The sequence below is a fragment of the Mycteria americana genome, unplaced genomic scaffold (assembly GCF_035582795.1).
Source record: "Mycteria americana isolate JAX WOST 10 ecotype Jacksonville Zoo and Gardens unplaced genomic scaffold, USCA_MyAme_1.0 Scaffold_53, whole genome shotgun sequence".
Classification (NCBI taxonomy): domain Eukaryota; kingdom Metazoa; phylum Chordata; class Aves; order Ciconiiformes; family Ciconiidae; genus Mycteria; species Mycteria americana.
In genome coordinates, this window is record NW_027445639.1 from 532,338 (window position 1) to 559,183 (window position 26,846).

Genomic DNA, 26,846 nt, shown 5'->3' on the forward strand with positions numbered 1-26,846 from the left:
GTCTCCCCCCCCCGCAGCAGGGGCTCTGCAGAGCGAGCCCAGGGGGGGCCTGGTCCCCAGGGGTCAGGGGTGAGCCGGGGGGACCCGACCCCGGGACGGGGGGGATGAACATGGGGGGACCTCGACCCCAGGACGGGGGGGATGAGCCCAAAGGGACCCTGACCCCGGGACGGGGGGGATGAACATGGGGGGGACCCCGACCCCAGGATGGGGGGGATGAACACGGGGGGACCCCGACCCTGGGACAGGGGGGGATGAGCCCAAAGGGACCCCGACCCCAGGATGGGGGGGTATGAACACAGGGGGGACCCCGACCCCGGGACAGGGGGGGATGAGCCCAAAGGGACCCCGACCCCGGGACGGGGGGGGATGAACATGGGGGTGACCCTGACCCTGGGACGGGGGGGGAACAAACCTGGAGGGGACGATGAGCCCAAAGGGGTCTGTGTCCCCAGGATGGGGGGGACGAGCTGGGGGGGGGGACCCGTTCCCAGGTCGGGCAGGGACGAGCCCGGGGGGGCCGTGCCCCCGGGACCACCACGGCTGCAGGCGGGTCCCCGGCTCGGAGCCCTGCGCGGCCGCCAGCCCCCCAGGACCCAGCGCCGTGGGGCAGCTCCGGGCCCCCTGAGCCACAGCCCCCCGGCAGCCCCGGCCCCCCGCAGCCGCAGCCCCCCCCCCCGCCCCCCCTCCCCGGCCCCCCCAGGGAAAGGCTCCGACTTTATTGCCAGTTTTGCTCTTATTGCGCTGGTGACCCCCGAGTCCGCCCGCGGCCCCCCACTTCCCCGAGGCTGGGGGGAGGGGGGGGCAAGGAGCGTCCCCCGGGTGGGGACCACCCCACCCCCCCCCCACCCCCCCCCCACTCCGAGCCCCCAGGGCAGGGACCCCCTTGCACCCTGAGCCCCCCCCCGGGCAGGGTGGGGGGACCCCGCACCCCCGAGGCGGGGCAGGGACCCCCGCGCCCCCCGGGCGGGCGCGGGGGGCTCAGGGGGGGGGCCCGTGGCGGCGGCAGGTGACGAGGTACTGGGGGTAGGCCTGGGTGTCGTTGAAGATGACGAAGATGGCGGGCTGCCGCGGGTTGTCCACCACGCTGTCGTAGCGCAGGGGGGGCCCGGCGCCCTCCCGCAGCGGGGGGGCCCGCAGCCCCTGCCCCCCCACCGCGTACTCCCCGGTCAGCACCTTGGCCACGAAGACGTACTTGCTGCCGTCCGCGCTGCGCGGCGAGTACTGCTCCCGCGCCGAGAGCGCCGCGTGCACCGCGAAGTACACGCCGAGCCCGTAGAGAGCGGCTGCGGGGCGGGCGGGGGGGGGGGGGACGGGACGGACACACAGACACACGGGTCAGACCGCGGCGCTGGGCGGGGGGAGCGCGCGCCGGCGGCACCGTGCCCGGAGGGGCACCCCCACGCCGGCGCTCACCGTTCTTGCCGCAGAAGCTGCGGTTGAAGCCGTGCAAGCAGATCTCGCGGCTGGAGGTCTCGGTGGTGCCGTGGAAGAGGACGCGCTCCACCGCGCCGCCGGCGCGGGCCTTCTCCATGCTGGCCTTCTTCAGCTGGTATTGCTTGTACAGCAGCGGGTGGATCAGCTTCTCCACCTGCCGGGCGGCACCGCGGCGTCCGGGGCTCTGCCGCAGGGACACCCCCGGCCGGGGCCCCGCGTCCCCCCGGCGCCGGCGGGACCCACCTTGACGATGCCGATCTCGCCGCGCAGCTCCTCCAGCGTCTCGTAGAAATGGCGCGCGGTGTCGAGGAACTCCTCCGAGTCCTCGGCCAGCGGCATCAGCCTCACCTCCTCCTCCTCCAGGCCCAGCCCATCCGGCCCTGCCGGACGCGGTCCCGGTGAACGCCGGCGCGGCACGGCACCTCCCCGGGCAGGGGAGCCCGCGGCGGGACAGGACCGGCCCCGCGGCACCGTCCCGGTTGCGCGGCGGCGGCGCGGCGCTGGCAGCGCTGCGGGCGGCGGCACGCACCGAGCAGGCGGCAGGAGCTCTCCGCCGGGGGCCGGATGCGGGAGACGGCCGAGGCGCGGGCGTTGCCGATGTCGTACTCCTCCATGCGCTCGAAGTCGACGGTCAAGGGCCGGCCGTCCAGCAGCAGGTCCAGGCGGCGCTCCCGGCGCAGCCAGGCCCGCTCCAGCAGCGCGGCGGCCTCGGGGGCGTAGGGGACGGCGGTGCCGGAGGGGTCCCAGCGCACCCAGCGTGCGGCAGCGGGGGGGCCGCGCTCCGGCCGCGGCAGCCGCTGCAGCAGGCGGGCGAGGTCGCGGGCGGCGGCGGCGGTGTACTCGGCGAAGCCACGCAGCGTGGCGGTGCCGCCGCGCAGGCGGAGGCGCACGGCGTGCTTGCGCTGCAGGAAGGTCAGGCAGCGGCGGCAGGCGGCCGGCAGCGCCCGCAGGCGCTCGCTCTCCACCTCCTCCGCCCGCAGCCGCCCCTCCAGCGCCCGCTCCAGCTCCCGCGGCACCGGGGCCACGTCCCGCTCGAAGGAGGAGAACAGCGTCACCCGCGCCGCGTCCGCCGCCGGCAGGGCCTCTTCCAGGGAGGCCTCCAGCGCGGCCAGGAGGCCGGCGTCTTCCTCCTCCTCCTCCTCCTCCTCCTCCTCCGGCGCGCCGGGCGCCGCCCGCTGCTCCCGACGGTAGGAGCGGAGGGAGAGCGCGGTGGCACGCGCCAGCTCCTCCTCCTCGCGCCGCGTGCTGTCCATGGAGCGCTGGATGGCCAGCACCATCTGCGCCTCCTCCTCCACCCCGGCCCCCTGCCCGCCTGACGGCGTCTCCCCGGCGCTCTCCCCATCGACCGCGATGGGGGACTCGGCGCCGGGGTCCCGCTCCCCGCCGGCGACGCCGCTGGGCTGTGGCGCGGGCTCCCTGTCACCGGCGGCCTCGCCGGGGCTCAGCGCCGCCAGCAGCTCCTTGATCTCCTCTGCAGGGAGGAGCGAGGCATCGGCCGCGAGTCCCGACCGCGGCGCGGGGCGGCACCGGCGTCCGCAGCCCCCTCCCACCGCGGCACCGGGAGAGCGGGTGCCGGAGCGGCCCCCTCGCCCCACGCCACCCCTCACCGATGTTGGAGTGAAGGCCGTCGCCCTCGGCGTCATCGGCACCGTCGGCATCATCAGGCAGGTCCCGGCGACGGGAGCGCAGCGCCGTGGGCGGGGGGTCCCGGCGGCAGCTCGGGGGGAGCAGCTCCGCCAGCTCCAGCTGCGGGGACGGAGGGGCAGGGCACCGTCACCGCAGCTGCACGCGCGGCAGGGACCGGCACAACGGCACCCGCCTCCCGGCAGCTCCGGTGCCGGCCCCTCCGCCCTCCCCGGCCAGGGCGGGCGCTGGCGGCACCTGGGGGTCCGGGGGGCTCCAGTGGACGCCGTCCAGGTCGATGACGCACTGGAAGCGACTCTCCAGCTGCCGGAGGATGCTCTGCCCGCCCTCGTCCCGCAGGAAGCGGGCGACGCCGGGGAACCGCAGCATCACCGGCTGCGAGCCCACGGTGCCCAGCAGGCTCTGCAGGAAATCGGCCGCTGCCCGGCACCGGCCCGCTTCCCCGCTCACCTGCCGGCGAGGGCCGGGTGCTCAGGGCCAGCCCGCGGCACCGGCACCACAGCGCCGGCGGCGCTCGCCGCCGGCCCGTGTGGCGAGCGAGGGGAGGTGGGAGCCGCGGGCGGGGACCCCCGCCCGCACCCCTGCCCGCGGCTCACCCGGAAGCCGGCGACGTCCTGCCCCTCCAGCGGCAGCAGCGAGACCTCGGGGATGCTGGCCAGCAGGTCCTGGTAGTGCCGCTGCAGGTAGCGCTGCGCGCCCGGCTCCGCCGGCACCAGCACCTCGTCCTGCGCCGCCGACGCCAACGCCTGCTCCCGGCACTGCTCCCGGCCGGCCGTGTCCTCGCGCCCCTCCGTGTCCTCGTCCCCCCCGGGCAAGGCAGCTGACGGCTCCCCCGGCACCAGGCTCGACGCCTGCGGCTCTGCCGGCCGTGCCAGCTCCGGGCAGGCGACCGGGCCGGCAGGGGCTGAGGAGGCCACATCTGGCAGGGGGGCTGTGGCCGGTGAGGGGGCCGGGGCCGTGGCCGGCGGGGTGGCTGTGTCCGGCGGCGTTGCCGTGTCCGGCGGGGTGGCCATGTCTGGTGAGGGGGCCGGGGCCGTGGCCGGCGGGGTTGCCGTGTCCGGCGGCGCTGCCGTGTCCGGCGGGGTGGCCGTGTCCGGCGGGGGGTCCGCCTCCCCCTCCAGCGGCTCCAGGAAGGGGTAGTGGGGGGCGAGGGCCAGCGCCACGTCCTGCAGCCGGTGGGGCCTCTGCAGCACCCGCTCCGCCACTGCGGGGGAGAGGACGGGCAGCCGGCGGCCGAGCGCAGCCCCCCGGCGCCCGGCGCTGCCCGCGCCCCAGCCACGGCGGCGCCGGCGGGGACCCCGTTCGTCCCCGCTCACCTGCCGGCTCCTGGAAGGTGACGATGGCCGCCCGGCCGCCCGGCAGCAGCCGCACCTCCCGCACGCTGCCGCCGCCGCTGCGCCGGTTCTCGAAGTAGAGCTCCAGCAGGTCGCGGCTCAGCCCCGGCGCCTCGGCCCGCACCAGCACGCTGGCGGTCTGCGGCAGGCGCAGCAGGGCCAGCGCAGCCCCCTCCGGCCCCCGCTGCTGCGCCCGCTGCTCCGCCGCCGCGAACTCTGCCGGGACGGGGGCGGCGGTGACGCCGGGGGGCCCTGGGGACGCCGTGGCAGCCCTCCACCCGCGGCACCGGCAGCGTCTACGGGCTGGATGCCCCTTCGGCCGCCCTGGCCGCGACGACGGCACCGGCACTGCCGGGTCTGGCAGGAGGGAAGTGCCAGGAGCACCCCCGCGGCAATTCACCCCCCAGCCTGACCCCACCGCCAAACGTCCCCGGGCTCACCCGCACGGCCGGTCACCTGCCGCAGGAGTAAGGGGCTGCGGCACCCGGCAGATCCCACACCGCCGATCCCGCACCCCAAAACACGGCCCCGGTGATCCCAGCCGCCAAGCAGTGGCACAGACCCCACACCCCAAAGCACCGCCCCGGTGGTCCCAGCCACCGAGCAGCACCGAAGATCCTGGACACCAAAACACCGCCCCGGTGATCCCGGCCACTGAGCAGCACCGCAGACCCCACACCACAAAACACCGCCCCGGTGGTCTTGGCTACCAAGCAGCACCGCAGATCCTGCGCCCCAAAACACCGTCCTGGTGATCCCAGCCACCATGCAGTGCCACAGAGCCTGCACCCCAAAACACTGCCCCGGTGGTCCCAGCCACCGGCACAGACCCCACACCCCAAAACACCGCCTGGGGGTCCCAGCCACTGGCCAGCGGCACAGACCCCACACCACAAAACACCACCCTGGTGGTCCCAACTGCCGAGCAGCACCGCAGACCCCACACCACAAAACACCGCCCCGGTGGTCCCGGCCACCAAGCAGCGGCACAGACCCCACACCCCAAAACACCACCTGGGGGTCCCAGGCACAGAGCAGCACCACAGACCCCACACCCCAAAACACCGTCCCGGTGCTCCCGGCCACCGGGCAGCACCGCAGACCCCACACCCCAAAACGCCCCCCGGGCGCTCCCGGCACCAGCGCTGCACCGCGGCAAGGGGAGCGCGGGACCCCCCGCCCCGGGGGTCGCCCCCCGCCCCGCACACCCACCTTGGGGGGCCATGGGCTCCCGCAGCCGCAGCAGCGCCCAGCCGGGCGCGGGGCCCCGGCAGAGGCCGAAGGTGCCGCGGGGGCGTCCCAGCAGCGTCTCCAGGAGCGGCTCCAGCAGCTCGGGGGGGGTCTGGGGGCCGAGGCCCGACAGCAGCAGGCGGCTGGGGTCCCAGGGGGGGGCGGGGCGCACCCCCAGCTCGGCCCCCCCCAGCCGGTGGCCGCCGCGGGCCACGACGTTCCGGGCGTCTGCGCCGGGGGTGGACGGGCGTCACCGGGGCGGCGGCGTCCGAGCCCACCCCGCAGCCGGGACCCCCTGGGGGGCACAGCACCGCTCACCAGTGCTCCCAGTGGGGCTGGGGGTGCCCCCGCACCCCAAACCAGTGCTCCCAGTAGGGATTGGGGCCCCCCCGCTCTCCAGTGCCCCAGCAGGGACTGGGACCCCCCCCACACCCCATCCCAGTGCCCCCAGCAGGGACTGGGACCCCCCGCCCCCCATCCCAGTGTTTCCAGCACAGACTGGAACCCTCCCACACCCCATCCCAGTACCCCCAGCAGGGACTGGGACCCCCCCGCACCCCATCCCAGTACCCCCAGCAGGGACTGGGACCCCCCGCCCCCCATCCCAGTGTTCCCAGCAGGGACTGGGACCCCCCCACACCCCATCCCAGTGCCCCCAGCAGGGACTGGGACCCCCCCACACCCCATCCCAGTACCCCCAGCAGGGACTGGGACCCCCCGCCCCCCATCCCAGTGTTCCCAGCACGGACTGGGACCCCCCCACACCCCATCCCAGTGCCCCCAGCAGGGACTGGGACCCCCCATCCCAGTGCTCCCAGCACGGACTGGGACCCCCCGCCCCCCCGCCCCGCGCTCACCCTGGGGGCTCTCGAAGGTGAGGAAGAGGAGGGGGCCGAGGCGCTGGCAGCTCCGGACCGGGCCCCCCCCCGAGCGGCGCCGGCTCTCGAAGTACAGGACCACCAGCTCCTCCGCCGTGCCGGGGGGGACCCCCCCCACCTCCAGCACCCCCTCCGCCATCCTGCCCGGCCACACGCGCGTTGGGGGGCGCGACCCCCCCTCCGCTCCCCCCGCGCCCCTGCCCACCCACCCAGGCCCCCCCACGCCCCCCGGGCCGCACCCCCCCACAACGGGGGTCTGTCCCCCCCCCCCCTCCCCCCAGCCCCGCCGTGTCCCCCCGGGACCAAGGACCCCCCCCACCCCCCCACGCGTGACCCCAAGCCCCACGTGCCCCCCCCACTTCCACGTGCCCCCCCCACTTCCCCGCACCCAGGGTCCCCCGGCCGCCACCAGCCCCACAGCCGGGGGGCAGCCCCACAGCAGGCCCCCACGCAGCCCCACGCCCCCGGGGCAGGACCCCCCCACGTACCGGGCGCTGCTCGGCTCCGCCCCGGCCGAAAAACGAAACCGAAACCGAGCGGGGGGGGGGGGGGGGCCCAGGAAGGGGAAGTGCGGGGGGGCGGGGCCTCGTGGGGAGGGGGGACACGGGAACGGCCCCACGCGTGACACCAGGAAACGGGGAGAAAGACCCGGTCCCCCACGGGGGGACGAAGCGAGCGGCGGGGAGGGGACGGGCGGGGACGGGCGGGGACGGGGCGGGGCTTCCCGCCCCTGGCCCCGCCTCCGGCCCCGCCTCCCCGCGCCGATGTCGCGCTGCGGCCACACGGTGGCGCTCTGCCCCGCGGCCCCTCCCCTCCCCTCAAGCCCCGCCCCGGGCTGCCAAAAAGGCTCCGCCCCCCCTCCCTCAGCCCCCGCCCAGTAGAGGGCGGAGCCGCCCCAGCGCTGCCGCAAACAGCCCCGCCCCTCCCGCAGACCCCGCCCCTTCGCAGAGGCCCCGCCCAGAGCGGAGCGGAGCGGAGCCAGCGCTCCCGCACGGCCCGGCCCGGTGAGCGGGGTACGGGGGGGGGGGGGTGTCCGGTGCACCGGAGGGGGGGGGTGCGGTGGAAGGGGAGGGCACGGAGGTCCCGGCGGCGGCGCCGAGCGCGGTTCCCCCCGCAGCGCTCTGCCGCATTCCGCAGCGGGGGGGGGGCAAGCGGGCGGCGGGAGCGGGGTCCCGAGCGGGACGGGACGGGCCGCAGTGCGGCCCGTCCCGTCCCGCTCGGGACCCCACTCCTGTAGGCACGGGGGGGGGGCCCCCCACACCCCCCCCCACACCCCCCCCCCGAGAGGCCGCGCTGAGGGATTAGGATTGCTGCTGCCGTAAATAGGCCGCGCTGGGGCATTACCGGGTGTGCGGGCAAAGCCGCTTACGGGGGCTCCCGGGAAAAACCGGCACCGCCACCCCCCCCCCCGCACCCCGTGCCGCAGGCACCCCCTGCACCCCGTGCCGCATGCAGAGCTCTGCGCTGCGTCTGCCCCGTGCTGCCTGCACCCCCTCCTGCCTGCACCCCCCCTGCACCCCATGTGCTGTGCACCCCCTCCTGCCTGCACCCCCTGTGCCCCCCGTGTGGGGTGCACCCCATGCCACAGGCACCCTCTGCCCCCCATGTCCCCCACGCACCCTGTGCCCCCCATGCAGGGTGCACCCCCTGCACCCCATACGGTGTGCCCCCCATGTCACACCCCGTACCGTGTGCCCCCCATGTCACACCCCGTACCGTGTGCCCCCCATGCCCTGTGCCCCCATGTCCCCCATGCCGGGTGTCCCCCGTGCCCCCCATGCCATCTGCCCCCCATGCTGGGTGCCCCCCATGCCCCATGTCCCCCATACCCCCCGTGCCCCCCATGCCGGGTGCCCCCCATGTCCCCCGTGCCCCCCGTGCCATCTGCCCCCCATGCCGGCTGTCGTGTCCCCCCCCGTCGCTCCCCGAGGCCCATGGCACCGGCCCGGCGCTTGGCTGGGCCCGGCGCTGGCGGCGGCCCCGTGCCCGGCAACGCGGCTGCTTCGCTGCGGCACCGGCTGGGGCCCGGCCCGCCCGCCGCGGCCCCGCTCACCGCGGTGGCAGCGGGCGGTGGGCCGCGCAGGGCCGGGGCCTCCCGCCGCCGCCGCCCGGTTCTGTGACCCCGGGTCCCCGCGGATCCGGCGTCCGAGGGGGGGGCCCCGGGGCGGCGGTGGGTGCCGGGGTTGGAGCCCGCAGCGCCGGCAGCCGGTCCCGGGGGCTGGCGGGGGCGGGCGGCGCCGGGGCTCGCGTTACCGGCCCCGCACAGCGGCCGAGGCCGAGGCCGAGGCCTCCGCGCCGGGCCCGGGCCGCGGGTCGCCATGGCAACGGCCGTGCCGCCGGGGCGGCCATCTTGTGCGGGCCTGGGGAGCGAGCGGGGCCGGGACCCCCGGGGGGCGGGGGGGGGCGGTGTGGGGCGATGGCGGCGGGGGCGGGGGCGGTGGCCGCCGGTCTGACCCCCTCTCTCCCTCCCGTCCCCGCAGCGGAGAGGCGGCAGCCAGCCGGGGGGAAGATGTCCCACGAGAAGAGCTTCCTGGTGACGGGCGAGGGCTTCCCGGGGCAGCAGCCCACGGCCCCCCCGGCCTACGCGCAGCCCCCCTACCCCGCCGCCCCCTACCCCCAGCCCCAGTTCGCCCCGGCGCCCTACAACCAGCCGGGCTTCCCGCAGGGGCCGGGGCCGTACCCCCCCGCCGGGCCGTACCCCCCCGCCGGGCCGTACCCCGCCGCCGGGCCGTACCCCCCCGGGCCGTACCCGCCGGCGGGGCCGTACCCCCAGGGCCCGTACGCCCAGCCGCCGTACGCCCAGCCGCAGCCCATGGTCCCCGGCGACCAAGACTGTAAGTAAGGGGGCTCGGGGGGCGGGGGGCTCCCTCCGGGGCGCGGTCCCCCCTCCGCGGCCCCGCGGGGGCTGCCCCCGCGGTGGGCGACGCCGGGGAGCTGGCGGAGCCCCTGGGGGGGTCCGCCGGAGGGAGGGCCCCGGTTCGCCGGTGCTGGCCCCGCTTCGGCCGGGCGGCGGCGGGTCCGGCCCCGCGGGCGGGGGAGGGGGGTCCAGCTGGCAGCGCAGCCCAGGGCGCCCGAGCGGGGCTGCGGGGACCCCCGGGGAAGGGGTCCTGCCCCGCCAGCCCCCAGAGACGAGCCCAGCCCCGGGGGGCACCCTGGGGTGCCTCTGCCCACGGGAGGAGGGTGCTGGCCACGGCCCCGGGAGGGGGGACGGCGTCTGGAGCGGTCGGCTCGGCGGGCACGCCGGCGCGAAGCCCGGCTTTGGGGGTCACAGAGCTCCACTCCCCCCCCTGCCCCCGGGGCCCCCCCGGCCCCTTCAGCCCCATCTCTCCTCTTCCCTCGCCGCTGCCAGCCGGAGCCGGGCCCCACCGCGGGCCGTGGAGACCGGGCGTCGTGGTCATGCGAGTCGGTGAGCGGCCGCCCCGGCGGGCAGGGGCAGGCAGCCCTGGGAGGGGGACGCGGCGCGGCGGTGCAGGCAGCCCCCCCGGCCCCCCTCACGGCCCCCTCTCCCCGCAGCCCCCCTGCACAGCACCTACCACGAGGACGGGCCGCCCTCCTACTATGACAACCAGGACTTCCCCACCGCGCACTGGGACGACAAGAGCGTCCGGCAGGCCTTCATCCGCAAGGTGGGACTCGGCCGGGGCCGCTCCCCGGGGGGCGGCCGGGGGTTTCGGGCGTCCCGCCGTGACCCGTCCCCGTCCCCCAGGTCTTCCTGGTGCTCACCCTGCAGCTGACCGTCACCTTCGCCTTCGTGGCCATCTTCACCTTCGTGAAAGGCGTGAAGGGCTTCGTGCAGCGCAACGTCTGGACGTACTACGTCTCCTACGCCGTCTTCTTCATCTCCCTCATCGTCCTCAGCTGCTGCGGGGATTTCCGCCGCAAGCACCCCTGGAACCTGGTGGCCCTGGTAAGCGGCCGCGCCGGGGCGGCGGCGGTCTCGGCCACGGCTTGGAGGGCAGCCCCCGCCCCGCACCCTGGGGCTGCCCGAGGTCCCGCAGGGCGCCGGGGGGACGGCCGCGGGGACGGGGAGGGACGAGGGGCACGGCTGGGCGCGTTCGGGGGGGACGACTGCCTGGCCTGGCAGGCGAGAGCGGAGCCTGCTCCGGACTCGGCAAGAGCCGAGAGCCCGGCACGAAGGGCGTCGGGTGGCCGCAGGGGTGCGGCGTCACCAGGCCCGGCTGTACGCGGCGGCGGGCGGCCGAGCCGGCGTGACGCGGTGCCTGCCTGCTCCCCAGTCCATCCTGACCGTCAGCCTGTCCTACATGGTGGGCATGATCGCCAGCTTCTACAACACCGATGCCGTCATCATGGCCGTGGGCATCACCGTCGTCGTCTGCTTCACCGTCGTCATCTTCTCCCTGCAGGTCAGCTCCGGGGGTGGGCGGGGGCCGCTTCCTGCTGGGGGGCTCCGAACTGGGCATATGACCCCCCCCCCCAGCTCCTTGCTGGGGCAGGAGACTCCAAACCGGGCGTACGACCCCCCATGGCTCCCTGCTGAGGCTGGGGGCTCCGAACTGGATGTACGACCCCCCCTGGCTCCCTGCTGAGACTGGGGGGCTCCGAACCGGGCGTACGACCCCCCTGGCTCCCTGCTGAGGCTGGGGGCTCCGAACTGGATGTACGACCCCCCCTGGCTCCCTGCTGAGACTGGGGGGCTCCGAACCGGGCGTACGACCCCCCTGGCTCCCTGCTGGGGCTGGGGGCTCCGAACTGGACGTACGACCCCCCCTGGCTCCCTGCTGAGACTGGGGGGCTCCGAACCGGGCGTATGACCCCCCTGGCTCCCTGCTGGGGCTGGGGGCTCCGAACCGGGCGTACCACCCCCCCGGCTCCCTGCTGGGGGGCTCCGAACTGGGCGTACGACCCCCCCAGCTCCCTGCTGAGGCTGGGGGGCTCTGAACTGGGCATATGACCCCCCCCGGCTCCCTGCTGGGGCTGGAGGCTCCAAACCCGGCGTATGACCCCCCCGGCTCCCTGCTGACCCCCCCGTGTCCCGCAGACCAAGTACGACTTCACCTCCTGCCGGGGCGTGCTCATCATCTGCCTCGTCGTCCTCATCGTCTTCTCCATCCTCTGCATCTTCATCCGGAACCGCATCATGGACATCATCTACGCCTCCCTGGGGGCCCTGCTCTTCACCTGCGTAAGTGCGGGGGGGCCCCGGCCTCCCCCTGCCCCCCCTTCCCCGGGGGGCCCAGCCCTCTGCCGGACCCCCGGCGCCTCGGGCCGCGGGCGGGGGGCACGGGACCCGGGCCCAGCTGCGGGGACGGGGGGCGAGGGACCCGCTCGCGGGGCGGCCGCTCGGTTGCGTGGGGCGCTGGCGGCCTCCCGCCCCCCCCGCCCGGCTCCGCGTCCCCCCACGGCGTCCCCTCTCTCGCAGTTCCTGGCGGTGGACACGCAGATGATCCTGGGGAACAAGCAGCTGGCGCTCAGCCCCGAGGAGTACGTCTTCGCCGCCCTCAACCTCTACACAGACATCATCAACATCTTCCTCTACATCCTGGCCATCATCGGCAGGGCCAAGGAGTAGCGGCCCCGCCGCCGCCCCCCCACGCCGCGCGGCCCGGTTCGTGCCCGCCCCCCCCCTCCCCGTAGCCGGTTTCGTTTGGTGTTCTCAGCGCACCCCCTCGTCGGTTCCCCGTTAGAGTTTCTCTGACCCCGGCCACCTCCCTCCCCGGCCTCTGCCGGGAGCCGCAGCGGGGGCTCGCCGGGCCGGGGGGGGGCGCGGGTGACGGCTCCGTCCCCTTGCCGGGAGGCGAGCGCGAGGCAGGCGGCGCTTGCCCGGCTGCCGCAGCTGCCCGCCGCCCCCCCTGCCCCCCGGCAGCCCCCCGCCCAGGCCCTCCGCTTCCCCCTGCTGTGAATACGGCCTCCCCCCCCCCTCGCGTCGAACGCGGACTGGAAGCACTTTCCCCCCCGCCGCGGCGGAGCTCGCCTCCTCCGTCCCGCGCCCCCCGCGCACGCGCCGCCCTCGCCCCTCGCCGTCCCCCGGCCGCGCAGGCAGGGCCAGCGCCGGCGGCCCCCGGCTCCCCAGCCCCCCCCCGGGCAGGGCTGAGGGCAGGGTCCTGCCGCCCGGGCGGGCGGGGGGCCCCACGCTGGGCACCGGTCGCTGCCGCAGTGTCCCTGGGGGGCCCCGGCCCCCTCCCCGCGCGGCCGAGGCTCCGTTCTTGCCCCGTTCCGTGGCTCCGGCTCCTGCTGTGAATAAACCTCCGCCTGGTTCACCTCTGCCGGCTGCGGCTCTCCTTTCCCCGCCGACGCCGGCGGGGCCCGGCACGGCCGAGCCTGGGGCTGCAGCCAGGCCCCCCGCCCCCTCCGGCTCTCTGGGGGCCGCGGGGACCCTTTGGGGACGGGGTCGTCCCCGCGGTCGCCGGCGCCGGGGCTCTCCCTTCCCGCTGCGTCCCCGGCCCCCCGGTAAAGAGCGAACGTACCGACCAGGAACCCCCCCGGGCCAGGGCGGGGGGTCGCTGCCCGCTGTCCTCCTGCCGGTGCCGCCGGCGGGGCCGGGCTCCCAGCCCCGCTCCCGCTCCAGCTCTCCGTCACCAGCATCTCCTCCCGCTCGCGGCAGCCATGCTGGCTCCAGGCCGCGTCCCGCTCGCTCCCAGGAGCGCGGCTCCTCCCTGGCGCTGCTCCAGCTCCGCGGGCCCAGCGGTCGACCCGGCACCGAGCCGCAGCCACAGCCGTGTGCCGGCTCCCCGTCGCGGCAGCGCAGCATCCCGACGGGGCCCTGCAGCCGGGAGGGCAGAGGCAGGGAGCTGGCGTCGCTGCGGCAAGGGGCTCCCGTGCCGGAGGGCGAGGGTCGTGCCGGGCCGTGGACGGGTCCGCACCGGGTGGGCACGCCAATGCCTACAGGGCGGGCACGGAGCCGGTGGCTCCCTGGCAGCGCCGGGGCGCAGGGCTCAGCACGGCGCAGGTGGTGCCAGCGCAGGAGAGCTGCCGGTGCCCACAGAACTCGCGGTGCCGTGGGCTGGCCGGGCAGCCGGCGCGTCCCGCAGGGAGCCCCAGCGCTTCTCCGGGCGCTGCCAGGCGCAGGGGGCCTCGCTCCGGGCCGGTGCCCAGGCGCCGGGGCGGAGGGAGGGGCACCCGGTCCCCGTCCCACGGCCAGGCACTGGCCACCGTCCCCGCCCAGGCGCAGCAGCCGTGGGTGGATTGCCGGGCCGCGCCGCGGCAGAGGTGCTCGCAGGCCTCGCAGCGCGGCTGCGCCCCGCTCCCCTGGTCCCGGCTCTCCCAGGGCCGGCCGTGGCAAGGCAGCACCTCGATGCCCTGGTCCGTCCCGCTGGCCGGTGCCCAGCCCTGCCCCTGGAAGCCCTCCCTGGCCCGCTGGAAGCGGCGGCCGTGCCGGCACAGCCTCTCCTGGGAGGAGGAGGAGGAGGAGGAGGAGGAGGAGGAGGATGAGCTCCTCCAGCAGCTGGGAGGCCAGGCCACTGGTGATGAAGGAGCGGCAGTCGACGGCCGCCCCGGCGCTGAGCCGGCAGGATGCCAGCGCGGCGCTGAGGGTCTCCTCCTCCGGCCCCTCGGCGCCAGGGCAGCACGCTGCTGGTGGACTGGCCGTGCTGGCAGACGCGATGGCCGCAGCGAAGACGGAGCTGGTCAGGCTCTCCGCGGAGCGTGCCGGCACACCAGGCCCGCCGGGCCACCTGGGGTGGCAGGGGTACGGCAACGGGCTGCCGGCACGGCCCTCCCGGGGGTCCCAGCAGCGGGAGGGGCTGGGCCAGGCCCCCCACAACGGCCCCTTGTGTGCCAGCACCCACCGCAGCACAGCCCTGGCTGCCCGGCGGGCTGGCGCTGGGGGGGGTCCCGCAACCGTGGAAAAAGGGGGGACGAAGACGGAGCCACCGCCACGTGTCCCCCAAGGCCGTGGCACGCAGGGATCGCCCCGTGCCCGGCGGTGCTACCACGAAAGCCCAGGAGTGTGGTGACACCAGCCGTGGGCTCCGAGCGCGGCTGGGACACGGTGCCCAGAGCCAGCAGGGGACAGCCAGGATCCGGCAGGAAAGGGGGTGCAGCCTCCCCCCCCGCCCACCCCCTGCCCTCCCCTTGCCCGTGGTGCCCCCCTCGCCCGCCGCCGCTGGGTGCCCACCGTGCCGTCCTCGCAGCGGCTGGACGGATGCCGGCCGGGCCAGAGCACCGCGGTGCCGGGCGACCGAGTCCTGCAGCCACACGACGGGGTCGGGGAGCGTCCCTCTGTGACATCCCCTCGGAACCGGCCCTCCCCGGCACCCGCCGTCAGAGACACCCCGGCTGCTCCCGGCGTCCCGCGGTGAGACAGGGGCTCTCCCGTGCCCCCGGCCCCGGCGCTACCACCTGGCACGGGGCGCGTGTCGGTGTGAGCGGCGCAGCCCGGTGCTGGGACCGGGATCGGGGGCCACCATGGAGCCGGTGCCCGGCGGCCGCCCCGCACGCGCGGGGCTCTCGGTCTTCGCCTGCTACAACCAGCTGCGGCGAGAGATCCAGGCGCTGCTGGCAGAGAACGAGGAGCTGACGCGGGCGGTGGGGCGGCTGAAGGAGCAGCGGCACCTGCGGCACCTCCTGTGTGGCCAGACCGGCGCGGCACCCGGCGCGGCACCCGGCACGGCACCCCCCTTCGCCCCCGTACCCCGCTCCGGCAGCGGGCGCTTCGCCTTCCCCAGCCCAGGTGGGGGCACGGGCGGCCCCGCGGTGGTCCCGGGCCAGTGGGTGCCGCGGCTGCAGACACCCCCCTCCTCCCGCAGCCAACGCCCCGGACTGGGAGCTGGCGCCCCTGGAGCAGAGCCTGATCTTCCAGACCCCCCCCTGGGAGCCCCTCCACAGCCAGCAGCCCCAGGATGGCACGCTGCCCACGCCGAGCGGCACCGACATCAGCACCGGGATGCTTTCACTCGTCACCGGGAGCAAAAGTATTAGGGGGACGCCTGGGTGAGGGGGGGGGTTTCACCCCAAAGCTCATGGGAGGAGGGTAGCACCATCCCATCCTGTCCATGCCATGCCATGCCATCCCACCCCATCCCACCGCATCCCCATCCCATCCCATCCCATCCCATCCCATCCCATCCCATCCCCATCCCATCCCCATCCCATCCCATCCCCATCCCATCCCCATCCCATCCCATCCAATCCCATCCCCATCCCCATCCCATCCCCATCCCGTCCCGTCCCGTCCCGTCCCATCCCATCCCATCCCCACCCCATCCCCATCCCCATCCCGTCCCGTCCCATCCCATCCCCATCCCATCCCATCCCCATCCCCATCCCCATCCCATCCCATCCCATCCCATCCCATCCCATCCCATCCCCATCCCCATCCCATCCCATCCCATCCCCATCCCATCCCATCCCATCCCATGCCCATCCCATCCCATCCCCATCCCATCCCATCCCATCCCCATCCCCATCCCATCCCATCCCACCTCATCCCCATCCCATCCCATCCCATCCCATCCCCATCCCATCCCATCCCATCCCATCCCATCCCATCCCATCCCCATCCCCATCCCATCCCATCCCACCTCATCCCCATCCCATCCCATCCCATCCCATCCCATCCCATCCCCATCCCCATCCCATCCCATCCCCATCCCATCCCATCCCATCCCATCCCATCCCCATCCCCATCCCCATCCCATCCCATCCCCATCCCCATCCCATCCCATCCCATCCCATCCCATCCCATCCCCATCCCATCCCCACCCCATCCCATCCCCATCCCCATCCCATCCCATCCCATCCCCATCCCCATCCCCATCCCCATCCCATCCCCATCCCATCCCCACCCCATCCCATCCCCATCCCCATCCCATCCCATCCCATCCCCTCCCCATCCCCATCCCCATCCCCATCCCATCCCCATCCCATCCCCATCCCATCCCATCCCATCCCATCCCATCCCATCCCCATCCCATCCCCATCCCATCCCATCCCATCCCCATCCCATCCCCATCCCATCCCATCCCATCCCATCCCATCCCCATCCCATCCCATCCCATCCCATTCCCATCCCCATCCCATCCCATCCCATCCCATCCCATCCCATCCCCATCCCATCCCATCCCCATCCCCATCCCATCCCATCCCATCCCATCCCATCCCATCCCCATCCCATCCCATCCCATCCCATGCCATCCCATCCCATCCCATCCCCATCCCATCCCATCCCATCCCATCCCCATCCCCATCCCATCCCATCCCCATCCCATCCCATCCCATCCCATCCCCATCCCCATCCCATCCCCATCCCCATCCCATCCCATCCCATCCCATCCCCATCCCATCCCATCCCATCCCATCCCCATCCCATCCCCATCCCATCCCATCCCCATCCCATCCCATCCCATCCCATCCCCATCCCCATCCCATCCCCATCCCCATCCCATCCCATCCCATCCCATCCCCATCCCATCCCATCCCATCCCATCCCCATCCCATCCCCATCCCATCCCATCCCATCCCATCCCATCCCATCCCATCCCCATCCCATCCCCATCCCATCCCATCCCCATCCCATCCCCATCCCATCCCATCCCATCCCATCCCATCCCCATCCCCATCCCATCCCATCCCATCCCATCCCATCCCCATCCCCATCCCATCCCATCCCCATCCCATCCCCACCCCATCCCATCCCCATCCCCATCCCATCCCATCCCCATCCCATCCCCACCCCATCCCATCCCCATCCCCATCCCATCCCATCCCATCCCATCCCCATCCCCATCCCCATCCCATCCCCATCCCATCCCATCCCATCCCCATCCCATCCCATCCCATCCCATCCCATCCCATCCCATCCCATCCCATCCCATCCCATCCCATCCCCATCCCATCCCATCCCATCCCATCCCCATCCCATCCCATCCCATCCCATCCCATCCCATCCCCATCCCCATCCCATCCCATCCCATCCCATCCCATCCCCATCCCATCCCATCCCATCCCATCCCCATCCCCATCCCCATCCCATCCCCATCCCATCCCATCCCATCCCCATCCCATCCCATCCCATCCCATCCCATCCCCATCCCCATCCCATCCCATCCCATCCCATCCCATCCCATCCCCATCCCATCCCATCCCATCCCATCCCATCCCATCCCCATCCCATCCCATCCCCATCCCATCCCATCCCATCCCATCCCCATCCCCATCCCCATCCCATCCCATCCCATCCCATCCCATCCCATCCCATCCCATCCCCATCCCCATCCCCATCCCATCCCCATCCCATCCCATCCCCATCCCATCCCATCCCATCCCATCCCATCCCATCCCCATCCCCATCCCCATCCCCATCCCATCCCCATCCCCATCCCATCCCATCCCATCCCATCCCCATCCCCATCCCATCCCATCCCATCCCATCCCATCCCATCCCCTGCAGCCCTGGGGCGGGGCAGGGTGGGCGGAGCTCGGGGCCGTGGTTCGCGGGGCGGGGGCTCGGCGCGGCCCCCGGCGCTGCGGTGCTGAGCGCGCCGTCCGCGTCCCGTAGCTCTCCCGCCGACCGCGCGCGGCGGCCCCGGCCCCGACAGCCACCGCCTCTCCTGCCCCCTCGACCGCTTCGGCTCTGCCGGCCACCCCCCCGGCCGCCGGCTGCCCCCCGAGCCGCCGCGGGACCCCCCGGAGCCGAGCGGCCCCAGCCTGCGGCTGTCGGACCTGCAGGGGCCGGGGGCCGGGGTCCCCCCGCCCCCCCTGCCGCCGCCCCCGGCCCCGGCCGAGCAGCAGCCGCTGGACCTGCGGCTGCCGGACGCCCGGTGCAGGGAGCCCTCCCGGCAGGCGGCCCGCGACGCCGCCCGGCTCGCCGCCATCCGGGAGCCGCCGCAGAGCTCCAACCCGCGAGGTGAGGGCCGGCCGCGGCACGGGTGTGGGCACGGTGCCCCCGGGGTGCCGCACCCCCGCGTCGCCCCACTCCCACCGGCTCCGTGGCCGGGGGCACGGCGAGATCCCGGGCGAGCGGCCCCGGCCACTCTGTGCCGGGGGACACGGGGGAAAGCCGGGGAGCAACAGCCCCCGGGACCCCGTGGCACCGTTAGCCTCTGCGCGGGCGAAACCGGCACGCCGGCTTTTCCACCCCGCAAAACCGGCACGCTGGCATCTCTGCACGGGCGAAACCGGCACGCTGGCCTTCCTGACCTGCACAACCGGCGTGCCGGCACCTCTGCCTGCACAACCGGCACGCTGGCATTTGCACAGCGCCCACGGGTCCACGGCACAGGGAGCCCTGGCACCGGGCAGCGGCAGCAGCCTGGCCCCCGGGGTGGTGGGGGGCACGGGGGCCGTCGGCGGGGGCACGGGGAGACGTCGGCGGGGGCACGGGGGCCGTCGGCGGGGCGGCGGCGCGGGGTCCGTCCCGCGGCAGGGGTAAGCGCCCAACGCCGGCGGCTCCCGCAGAGAGCCTGCAGCCAGCGTGGGAGCCGCTGGTGGGCGAGATCGCCTTCCAGCTCGACCGCCGCATCCTCGCCAGCGTCTTCCCCGACTGCGCCCGGCTCTACGGCTTCACCGTCGCCAACATCCCCGAGAAGATCATGGCGGTAGGCTGGTGCGGCCGAGCCGGGGTGCCGGGCACGTCGCCTGCGGTGCGCTCCGGTCCCGCTTCCGCTCGGGCGCCCGTGGGTGCCGGGGGGCTGACCCTGCCCCGTCTCTCCCTGCAGACCGCCCTCGGCGCTGTGCCGGGGGGCTTCGACGAGCAGCGCTGCGCCGCCGCGGCCCAACGCTACGTCGCCCTGATGGGGCGTCTGCGGGCGCTGGGCTACAGCCCCGCGGCGCACCCGGCCTTCGCCGAGTCCCTCGTCAACACCTACGGCATCCTGCCAGAGCCGGCCGGCCCCGACGCCCGCGCCTGCCACAGCCCGGCCTTCCTGTACCGTGTGGTGGCCGAGACGGTGCCGCCGGCGGCACAGCCGGACGCGATGGTGCTGCTCAAGTGCCTGCAGGAGCTGGCGCGGGAGGACGGGCAGCCCCTCTTCCTCTGGTGAGCGGCCAGGCCGGCCCCTGCACCGGCACCGGCACCGGCACCGGACCCTGCACCGGCACCGGCACCGGCTGTGCCTCCACCAGCCGGAGCCCCGCACTGTGCAATAAACCTGCTCCAGCACCCTCGCCCTGGTCTGCCGCGGCAACTCGGGCAGGCACCACGAGTGCCACCGTCACGGCTGCTGCTCCTGCTCGGGGACGCCCCCGTCACGGCAGCAATGCCGGCGTGCCGGCAGCGGCACAGGCAGCCGTGCCAGAGTGCAGGAAGTCATGCCGTCGTCGAGGCCGCGGTCCTTTTCCTTTCAGTTGCGGGAAGGGGAAGCCGGTTGGGTGTGGAGGCGAGGGCCGGGAATCGGCGCCCGGGATGCCGGTGGTGCCTCGGCGGGGGGAGACCCTGGGGGGGTGAACCGAGGGGGGAGCCCCCTCCTTGCCCACGGCCGCTCGTGGGGCCGCTCGCCGCCGGCAGCGGGAAGGGGGAGCGGCAGCAGGAAACGGAACAGCTCGGGGCTGACCCAGGCAGAGGGAAACCGTGCCGTGCCGGCAGAGCCGGTGCCCCTCGGGGCGGAACACACGGCAGCACCGCGGTAGGTGAGGGGGGCGGCGCGAACCCCCGCGCTGGGGTCTGCGCGAGGCGAGGGGCCGGGGTCAGCGCCACGGTGCCGCCAGCCGGGCGCAGCCGTCGTGCTGGAGGTGCCGCGGCCGCTCCTGCCCCGCCACGTTCGGCCCCCGCAGCCGGCACCGCCGCCGCAGTGGAGCTGGGGCCGGGGTTTTGCCTTCGTCGGGGCGGGAGACGCCGGGGATGGCGCTGGGGAAGGAGAGCGGGGGGAGCGGCCCGGCCCCGCCACCGGCACAGCCGGAAGGTGACGGCGGTGGCTGGGGGCGGGGGGCGTGGGCGACGGGTCGCCCACGGTCGTCCTCGCGGCCACGGCCTCCTCCTTCCCGGTTCGGCAGGCTCCCGGCGTGCCCGCGGGCCGCGCCGGCAGGATGCGGCAGACAAGGGGTTACAGCCCTGGGAAAACCGGTCGTGGGTGTTCACCGGCCGGGCAAGGTGCAGCGCCAGCAGCTCGGAGGCCGCCGGCTCCCCCGCCCGCGGCCGCTGCCGACCCCTGCCCGCACGCTCCCTGGCCCACGGCACCCCGGCGCGTGGCCGGCGGCACGGCCGGGCACGGAGGTGGGAGCCGGTGTTTGCCGGGGCCAGCAGTGGCAGGCGGTGGTTGCCACGCACCCACGGCAGGAATGCGGCCGGCCGGCCGGCCCAGGGCGGCTGGCAGCTGGGCACGGCCGGGGCCGCGGCTGATTACAGCCCGGTCCGGCCAGGCAGCCAGCGGATGTTTGTGACCTGTTGAGCTCCCGGCACCGACAGCGGCGTGCCGAGCTCGCGGCGTGCCGAGCAAGCCGCGGCCCCGAGCCGACGGTGGCTGTGAGCTGACGGCAGCGGCGGTGGTGCCGGCCCCTCCGGAGAGGCGGAGGCGTCGGTGCCGTCGGCGATGGCCCCCAGCGCCGTGGGGCACGGAGGTGAGCGGGGGGTGCCCGGGGGCACAGGATGTGGCGCGGCCCCGGGGAACGGCACAGGCGGCGGTGGCGGGATGGCACGGGCAGGGAGCCGGCACGGGCAAGGAGCCAGCGCGGGCAGGGAGCCAGCGCAGAGGGCTCGGGGACTTGCCCGGCCCTCGCGGAAGGGAACGGCACCGGGGCACGGTGCCGCTCGCCCACCGGCCACCGAAGGCCACCACTGACGGCAGGGCCGGGCCGGAGCTGCTGGGCGGCGCGGCACAGGCTGCACCCGGCAGCGGGGAGGGCTCGGCCGCCGCACCCTCCGGAGCCGGCCGCTGGGCAAACACGGCCCTCGGGGCCCCGGGTGCCGGGGCGAAGCTGCGGGGCATTGCCCGCTGCCGCTGCCGGCGCCGCAGGTACAACGCCGCCGGCCGCTGCCGGCACCGCGGGCGCAATGCCCGCACCCCCTGCGAGAGCGATGCCCGTGCCGGCGCCCGTGCCCGCGCCCGCGCCGCGGGGCGGATGCACGTGGCAGCTGCCCGCGCCGACCCCCTCCGGGAGGGGGCCGGGGGGTGCGGGGACCCCGGCGCGGCGCTGGCGCCGCCCCGCAGGCCGTGCCGCTCCCAGCCGGGCCCCGTGACGGCAAATTGCCTTCCCGTGGGAGTCAGGGATGCCCGAGCGACCGGGAAGTGCCGGGACCTGGGCTGAGTCACCCTCTGCCGCGCGTGCCGCCCGGGCCGGCCGTGGTGCCGTGGGGCAGAGCCGGGCCCCCGGCCGGCGGGGCGCCCTGCCCCACGGACGTGCCCTGGAGCCGGGGGGGGACCCCCACGGCAGGAGAGGGCACGGGGCCCAGGCCCCGCTGCCGGGACGGGGACGCCCCCGCGGGCGCCCTGTGCCGCGGCCGGCGCCTGGGGACGGGACGGAGCCGGAGCAGCCGCAGCCGAGAGCTCCGGGCCGGCGGGCGCGTGTGGGGCGGCCCCACGGCCGGGGGAGCGCGGGACCCCCAGACGAGGGCACCCTGAGGCCCCACCGTGCCAGCACCCCTGGTGACGCCCGTGTCCCCAGTGTCCCCAGTGACCCCAATGTCCCCGGTGTCCCCAGTGACCCCAGTGACCTCAATGACCCCAGTGTCCCCAGTGACCCCAATGTCCCCAGTGACCCCAGTGACCCCAGTGACCTCAATGACCCCAGTGTCCCCAGTGACCCCAATGTCCCCAGTGACCCCAGTGACCCCACCATCCCCAGTGTCCCCAATGTCCCCAGTGTCCCCAGTGACCCCAGTGACCCCGGTGTCCCCAGTGACCCCAGTGTCCTCAGTGACCCCAGTGACCCCAGTGTCCCCAATGTCCCCAGTGACCCCAATGTCCCCAGTGACCCCAGTGACCCCGGTGTCCCCAGTGACCCCAGCGCCCCCGGTGACAGCACCACCCCACGCTGGCAGCGGGCGGGACGGCCGGGCCGTCGGCGTGGGGCTGCAGACTCAGGGGGGAGTCACCGGGCGCCGGGCGCGGGCGCAGGAGGAGGCGGGCGGGCGGCGCGAGGTTCCCGGGCCGCGGCGCGGCCGCGGGGCACGGAAGCGCCGGGGAACCCGTCGGGCCAGGCCGGCCGGTCCCGGCCTCGCCGCGGCTCCGTCACCCGCTGTGCCGGCTGCCGGGGACGGTGGCGCGGGGGACGGCAGCCCCCGGCCCCCGAGCAGGTGAGTGGGCGGCCGCGGCGCGGTGCCGGCGAGGAGCGGCCGCGGGGACGGGGAGGGGGACGGGAGCCGCGCGGGGTCCCGGCCCCGGGTGTCGCACGTGTGTGTGTGTGTCCCCCCCCGCTGTACCCGCCTGGGGCGGCTTTGGGGGTCGCGGGGACCCCCCGGGGACGCGGAGGGCGGCCAGCAGCCCCGCTCCGGCCGTGCCGCCCGCCCCCGCTTGCGCCCTGCAGCTGCCGTGGCTCCGCTCCCGGCAGAGCCCGGGGACGCGTGGGACGATCCCGGCCGCGGCAGGTTCCCACGGCGGCGGCTGGGCCGCGGCAGCCGGGATCGGCGGTGGGGGGGGGGGGGGCGTCCCCGCTCCCGGCCGCGCCGTCCCCGCCGCCCCCGACCCGAGGGTTCTCTCCCGCAGGTCGCGCCGGCTGCGCCGCAGCCCCCGGGCAGGAGCCGGGGCACGCCGCGCTCCCCCTCAGCCCCCTGCCCGGCCCCCCGGCCGCCCGGCCGCCCCCGGCCATGCTGCTGCGAGAGTCCCCCTTCCCCAACCGGGCGCTGGCGGCCCTGGACCGCCTGGCCGAGGGGCTGCTGGCCCCCAGCTTCTGGGCCGCCAACCGCCTCCTCGACCTGCGGCAGACGACGGCGGAGCGGCAGCGGCAGAGACAGAGCCGGTGCGGGCGGTGCCGCGGCCGCACCGGGCAGGCGCTGGCCGGGCTGGCCTACGCCGCGCTGCTGCTGCTCTCGCTGCCGCTGGCCACGCTGGGGCTGCTGCTGTGGCTGCCGGTGCAGGCCGCGCGGCGGCCCTTCGCCTACCAGTACACGGCCGGCACGGCGCCGGCGGAGCCGTGGGACCTGCGGCAGCGCCGGACCTTCACCTTCGTCAGCGCCAACCTCTGCCTGCTGCCCAGCGGCCTGGCCAAGTTCAGCAACCTGGGGCAGACGCCGCAGCGTGCCGCCTACGTCGCCCGCCACCTCGCCCCGGCGCCGCCGGACCCCCCCGGCGCCTGGGCCGGCCTGGTCGAGCCTCGAGACGGCGAGGCCGACGGCTACGGCGGGACCCTGCGCACCCCGCGGCAGCCCCCCGGCAGCGTGGCGGTGGAGGTGCCCGCGGCGGAGGCGGCCGAGCCCGCGCCGGCGGCGTTGTCCGAGCGTTTCCCGGCGGACGCCGACTTCGTCTGCCTGCAGGAGGTCTTCGACGCCGGCGCCGCCGCCTGCCTGCGCCGGCGGCTGGGCGCCGCCTTCCCGCACGTCCTCTCCGAGGTGGGCGCCCGGGGGCTGCGGGGCGGCCGGCCGAAGCTGCTGGACAGCGGGCTCCTCCTGGCCAGCCGCTACCCGGTGCTGGCGGCGCGCTACCACGGCTTCCCCAACGGCGCCCGCGAGGACGCCCTGGCCGCCAAGGGGCTGCTGGCCGTGCAGGTGAGCGGGACCCCCGCCCGCGGCTGCCGCCGGCTGCCGCCGGCTCTCCGCGCTGAGGGTGCCGCGTCCCCCAGGTGCTGCTGGGCTCGGCGCGGGGGCGGAGGGTCGTGGGCTACGTCGGCTGCACCCACCTCCAGGCGCCCGCAGGTGAGGGCCACCGCGCTCCCGCCCGAGGGGGGGTCCCGGCGCCGCCGGGGCGGGGCGGGGCGGGGCGGTGACGCCGCGCCGTGGTGGTGTCCGTGCGTGTGTGCGTGTGCCGTCCCCCCCCGCAGCCGACGCCGCCGTCCGGGAGGCGCAGCTGACGCTGGGGCTGCGCTGGCTGCAGCTCTTCCGGGAGGCGCAGGAGGAGCGCGGGGACGCGGTGGCCTTCGACGTCCTCTGCGGGGACCTCAACTTCGACAACTGCTCCCGAGGTGGGGGCCGGGACGGGGGCCGGGGGGCTGGGCTGGGGGCCATGGGGCTGGGGGCCGGGGGGCCGGGGGCCGGGGGGCTGTGGGGCCGGGACGGGGCGACGGCGCAGACGTGTCCCCCTCCCCGCAGGTGACGCGCTCAACCAGAGGCACCGGCTCTTCGAGGTGTACCGGGACCCGTGCCGCCGCGGGCCCGGGCAGGACGAGCCCTGGGCCATAGGTGGGACCTGCCCTCCCCCACCCTCGCCCCCCCCCCCAGCCCCTCCCCGGGGCACCCTCGTCCCCAGCACGGGGGTCCCGCTCACAGCCCTGCCCCTCCCCGTCCCCGTCCCCGTCCCCGTCCCCGCCGCAGGCACCCTGCTCAACTCCCTGAAGATCTACGAGGAGCCCGTGTCCACCCCGGAGAAGCTCAAGAGGTGACGGGGGGGACACGAGGGGACACAGGGGGACACGGGGGGACACGGGAGGACACGGGGGGACAGCCCTGGGCCCCGCGGGACCGAGAGGGGGCCGTGCCGGCGGCAGGGACCCTCCATCCCCGTGCCACCGCGTGCCCGTGCCACCCTGTCCTCGTGCCACCACGTCCCCGTGTCACCGCGTCCCCACCTCCCTGTGCCGCTGTGTCCCCGTGTCCCCATGTCACTGCATCCCCGTACCGCTGTGTCCCCCTGCCACCACGTCCCTGTGCCACCGCGTCCCCATGCCACCATGTCCTCGTGCCACCGTGTCCCCGTGTCACCGTGTCCCCACCTCCCCCTACCACTGTGTCCCCATGTCACCATGTCCCTGCATCCCCATGCCACCACATCCCCGTACCAGTGTGTCCCCATGTCACCATGTCCCCATGTCCCCACCTCCCTGTGCCACTGTGTCCCCATGTCCCCATGTCACCACATCCCCATGCCACCATGTCCCTGTGCCACCATGTCCCCGTGCCATCGCTTCCCTGTACCACTGTGTCCCCATGTCACCACGTCCACATGCCACTGTGTCCCCTGTGCCACCATGTCCCCATGCCACCCCGTCCCCATGCCACCACATCCCCGTGCCGCCATGATGCCATGCCACCACTGCGTCCCCATGCCACCATGTCCTCGTGCCACTGCATCCCTGGGCCACCACATCCCCGTGCCACCATGTCCCCATGCCACCATGTCCTTGTCCCCACCTCCCCATGTCCCCACCTCCCTGTGCCACTGTGTCCCCATGTCCCTGTGCTACCACATCCCCATAGCACTGTGTCCCCATGTCACCACGTCCCCTGTGCCACCACCGTGTTCCTGTGCCACCACGTCCCCGTGCCACCCCATCCCCATGCCACCACGTCCCCGTGCCACCACGTCCCCGTGCCACCACATCCCTGTGCCACCACGTCCCCATAGCACTGTGTCCCCGTGCCACCCCATCCCCATGCCACCACATCCCCGTGCCACCCCATCCCCGTGCCACCATGTCCCCGTGCCACCCCGTCCCCGTGCCACATCCCCGTGCCACCACATCCCCGTGCCACCACGTCCCCATGTCACCACGTCCCCGTGCCACCACATCCCCGTGCCACCCCATCCCCATGCCACCCCGTCCCCATGCCACCACATCCCCGTGCCACCACGTCCCCGTGCCACCACATCCCCGTGCCACCCCGTCCCCGTGCCACCCCGTCCCCGTGCCACCATGTCCCCGTGCCACCCCGTCCCCGTGCCACCACATCCCCGTGCCACCCCATCCCCATGCCACCACGTCCCCGTGCCACCACGTCCCCGTGCCACCGTGTCCCCGCTCCGCAGGACCCTCTCGCAGCCGGCGGGGCGGCACCAGTACCTGGCGGGCCCGATCCTCTCCAGCGGGCAGCCGGACCCGGCGGCCCCCGGCCCCTGGCAGGGCCGGCGCGTGGATTACATCCTGTACCGCCAGCACCGCGGGGACGTGCCGCTGCGGACGGTGAGCGCCGGTGCGGCAGGGCGGGGGGTGCCCGTGCCCGCCGTGTCCCCCGCCCTGACGGCCCCTGTCCCCCGCAGGAGGTGGCGGGGGTCTCCTTCATCACCCAGCTGGCCACCCGCTCCGACCACTTGCCCGTGGCCCTGCGGCTCGACGTGGCCCCCGCGCCCCCCTGAGCCGCCGGCGCGTGGGCGGTGGCCGCCTGCCTGGCGCATCCCGCGGCACCGGAGCCGGCGCCGGCACGGCTTGGGGGCCTGGGCCTGTCGGGGCGCGAGGGGGCTGCCGGCACCCCAGGGGGACGCGGGGACGGCTCCCGGGGCCCACGCGCGTCGGCCGCACGGCTCCGTGCCGGCATCCTGTGGGGCTGCCGCGGTGCGCGGCTGTGCCCGCCACCCCAGCCCCCGAGTGCCGCGGTGGGGCAGCGGTGGGGCAGCGGTGGGGCAGC

General features: G+C 75.7%; 3 protein-coding genes across 5 annotated transcripts; 2 read left to right on the plus strand and 1 right to left on the minus strand.

The window, feature by feature from the left end:
• Positions 1-980: 980 nt before the first annotated feature.
• On the minus strand, positions 981-8,843 carry PARP10 (poly(ADP-ribose) polymerase family member 10). The gene is made up of 12 exons (XM_075490270.1): positions 8,465-8,843; positions 7,012-7,108; positions 6,503-6,663; positions 5,628-5,873; positions 4,398-4,631; positions 3,678-4,285; positions 3,319-3,531; positions 3,045-3,183; positions 1,967-2,908; positions 1,681-1,817; positions 1,417-1,591; positions 981-1,286 (listed from the first exon to the last, which is right to left on the minus strand). The coding sequence occupies exons 1-12, from the start codon at positions 8,841-8,843 to the stop codon at positions 982-984; spliced, it is 3,636 nt and encodes a 1,211-aa protein (XP_075346385.1). The 3' UTR covers position 981.
• On the plus strand, positions 7,443-12,368 carry GRINA (glutamate ionotropic receptor NMDA type subunit associated protein 1). Of its 3 annotated transcripts, none has more exons than XM_075490300.1 (8): positions 7,443-7,527; positions 9,004-9,357; positions 9,873-9,929; positions 10,037-10,149; positions 10,230-10,430; positions 10,759-10,887; positions 11,523-11,666; positions 11,904-12,368. In XM_075490300.1, exons 2-8 carry the CDS (start codon positions 9,033-9,035, stop codon positions 12,051-12,053), a joined length of 1,119 nt encoding a protein of 372 aa, XP_075346415.1. In that variant the 5' UTR covers positions 7,443-7,527; positions 9,004-9,032; the 3' UTR covers positions 12,054-12,368. The 3 variants fall into 3 exon arrangements, with proteins under 3 accessions (XP_075346415.1, XP_075346417.1, XP_075346416.1); XM_075490301.1 differs by having other exon boundaries at positions 7,509-7,536; XM_075490302.1 differs by lacking the exon at positions 9,873-9,929.
• A 10,791-nt stretch (positions 12,369-23,159) lies between these two features.
• On the plus strand, positions 23,160-26,577 carry LOC142403972 (sphingomyelin phosphodiesterase 5-like). Its single transcript, XM_075490271.1, has 7 exons — positions 23,160-24,056; positions 24,131-24,203; positions 24,329-24,469; positions 24,597-24,686; positions 24,819-24,882; positions 26,251-26,404; positions 26,482-26,577. Exons 1-7 carry the CDS (start codon positions 23,160-23,162, stop codon positions 26,575-26,577), a joined length of 1,515 nt encoding a protein of 504 aa, XP_075346386.1.
• Positions 26,578-26,846: the final 269 nt, after the last annotated feature.

Coding starts and splice junctions, on each gene's coding strand:
- PARP10 (XM_075490270.1), bottom strand. CDS start 8,843: ATGGCGACCCGCGGCCCGGGCCCGGCGCGGAGGCCTCGGCCTCGGCCT. Junction 4,286..4,397: donor CACCTTCCAGGAGCCGGCAG/GTGAGCGGGGAC, acceptor TCTCCCCCGCAG/TGGCGGAGCGGGTGCTGCAG. Junction 1,592..1,680: donor GCGAGATCGGCATCGTCAAG/GTGGGTCCCGCC, acceptor GCCGCCCGGCAG/GTGGAGAAGCTGATCCACCC.
- GRINA (XM_075490300.1), top strand. CDS start 9,033: ATGTCCCACGAGAAGAGCTTCCTGGTGACGGGCGAGGGCTTCCCGGGG. Junction 10,888..11,522: donor TCGTCATCTTCTCCCTGCAG/GTCAGCTCCGGG, acceptor CGTGTCCCGCAG/ACCAAGTACGACTTCACCTC. Junction 11,667..11,903: donor GGGCCCTGCTCTTCACCTGC/GTAAGTGCGGGG, acceptor CCTCTCTCGCAG/TTCCTGGCGGTGGACACGCA.
- LOC142403972 (XM_075490271.1), top strand. CDS start 23,160: ATGCTGCTGCGAGAGTCCCCCTTCCCCAACCGGGCGCTGGCGGCCCTG. Junction 24,470..24,596: donor CTTCGACAACTGCTCCCGAG/GTGGGGGCCGGG, acceptor CCCTCCCCGCAG/GTGACGCGCTCAACCAGAGG. Junction 24,687..24,818: donor GGACGAGCCCTGGGCCATAG/GTGGGACCTGCC, acceptor TCCCCGCCGCAG/GCACCCTGCTCAACTCCCTG.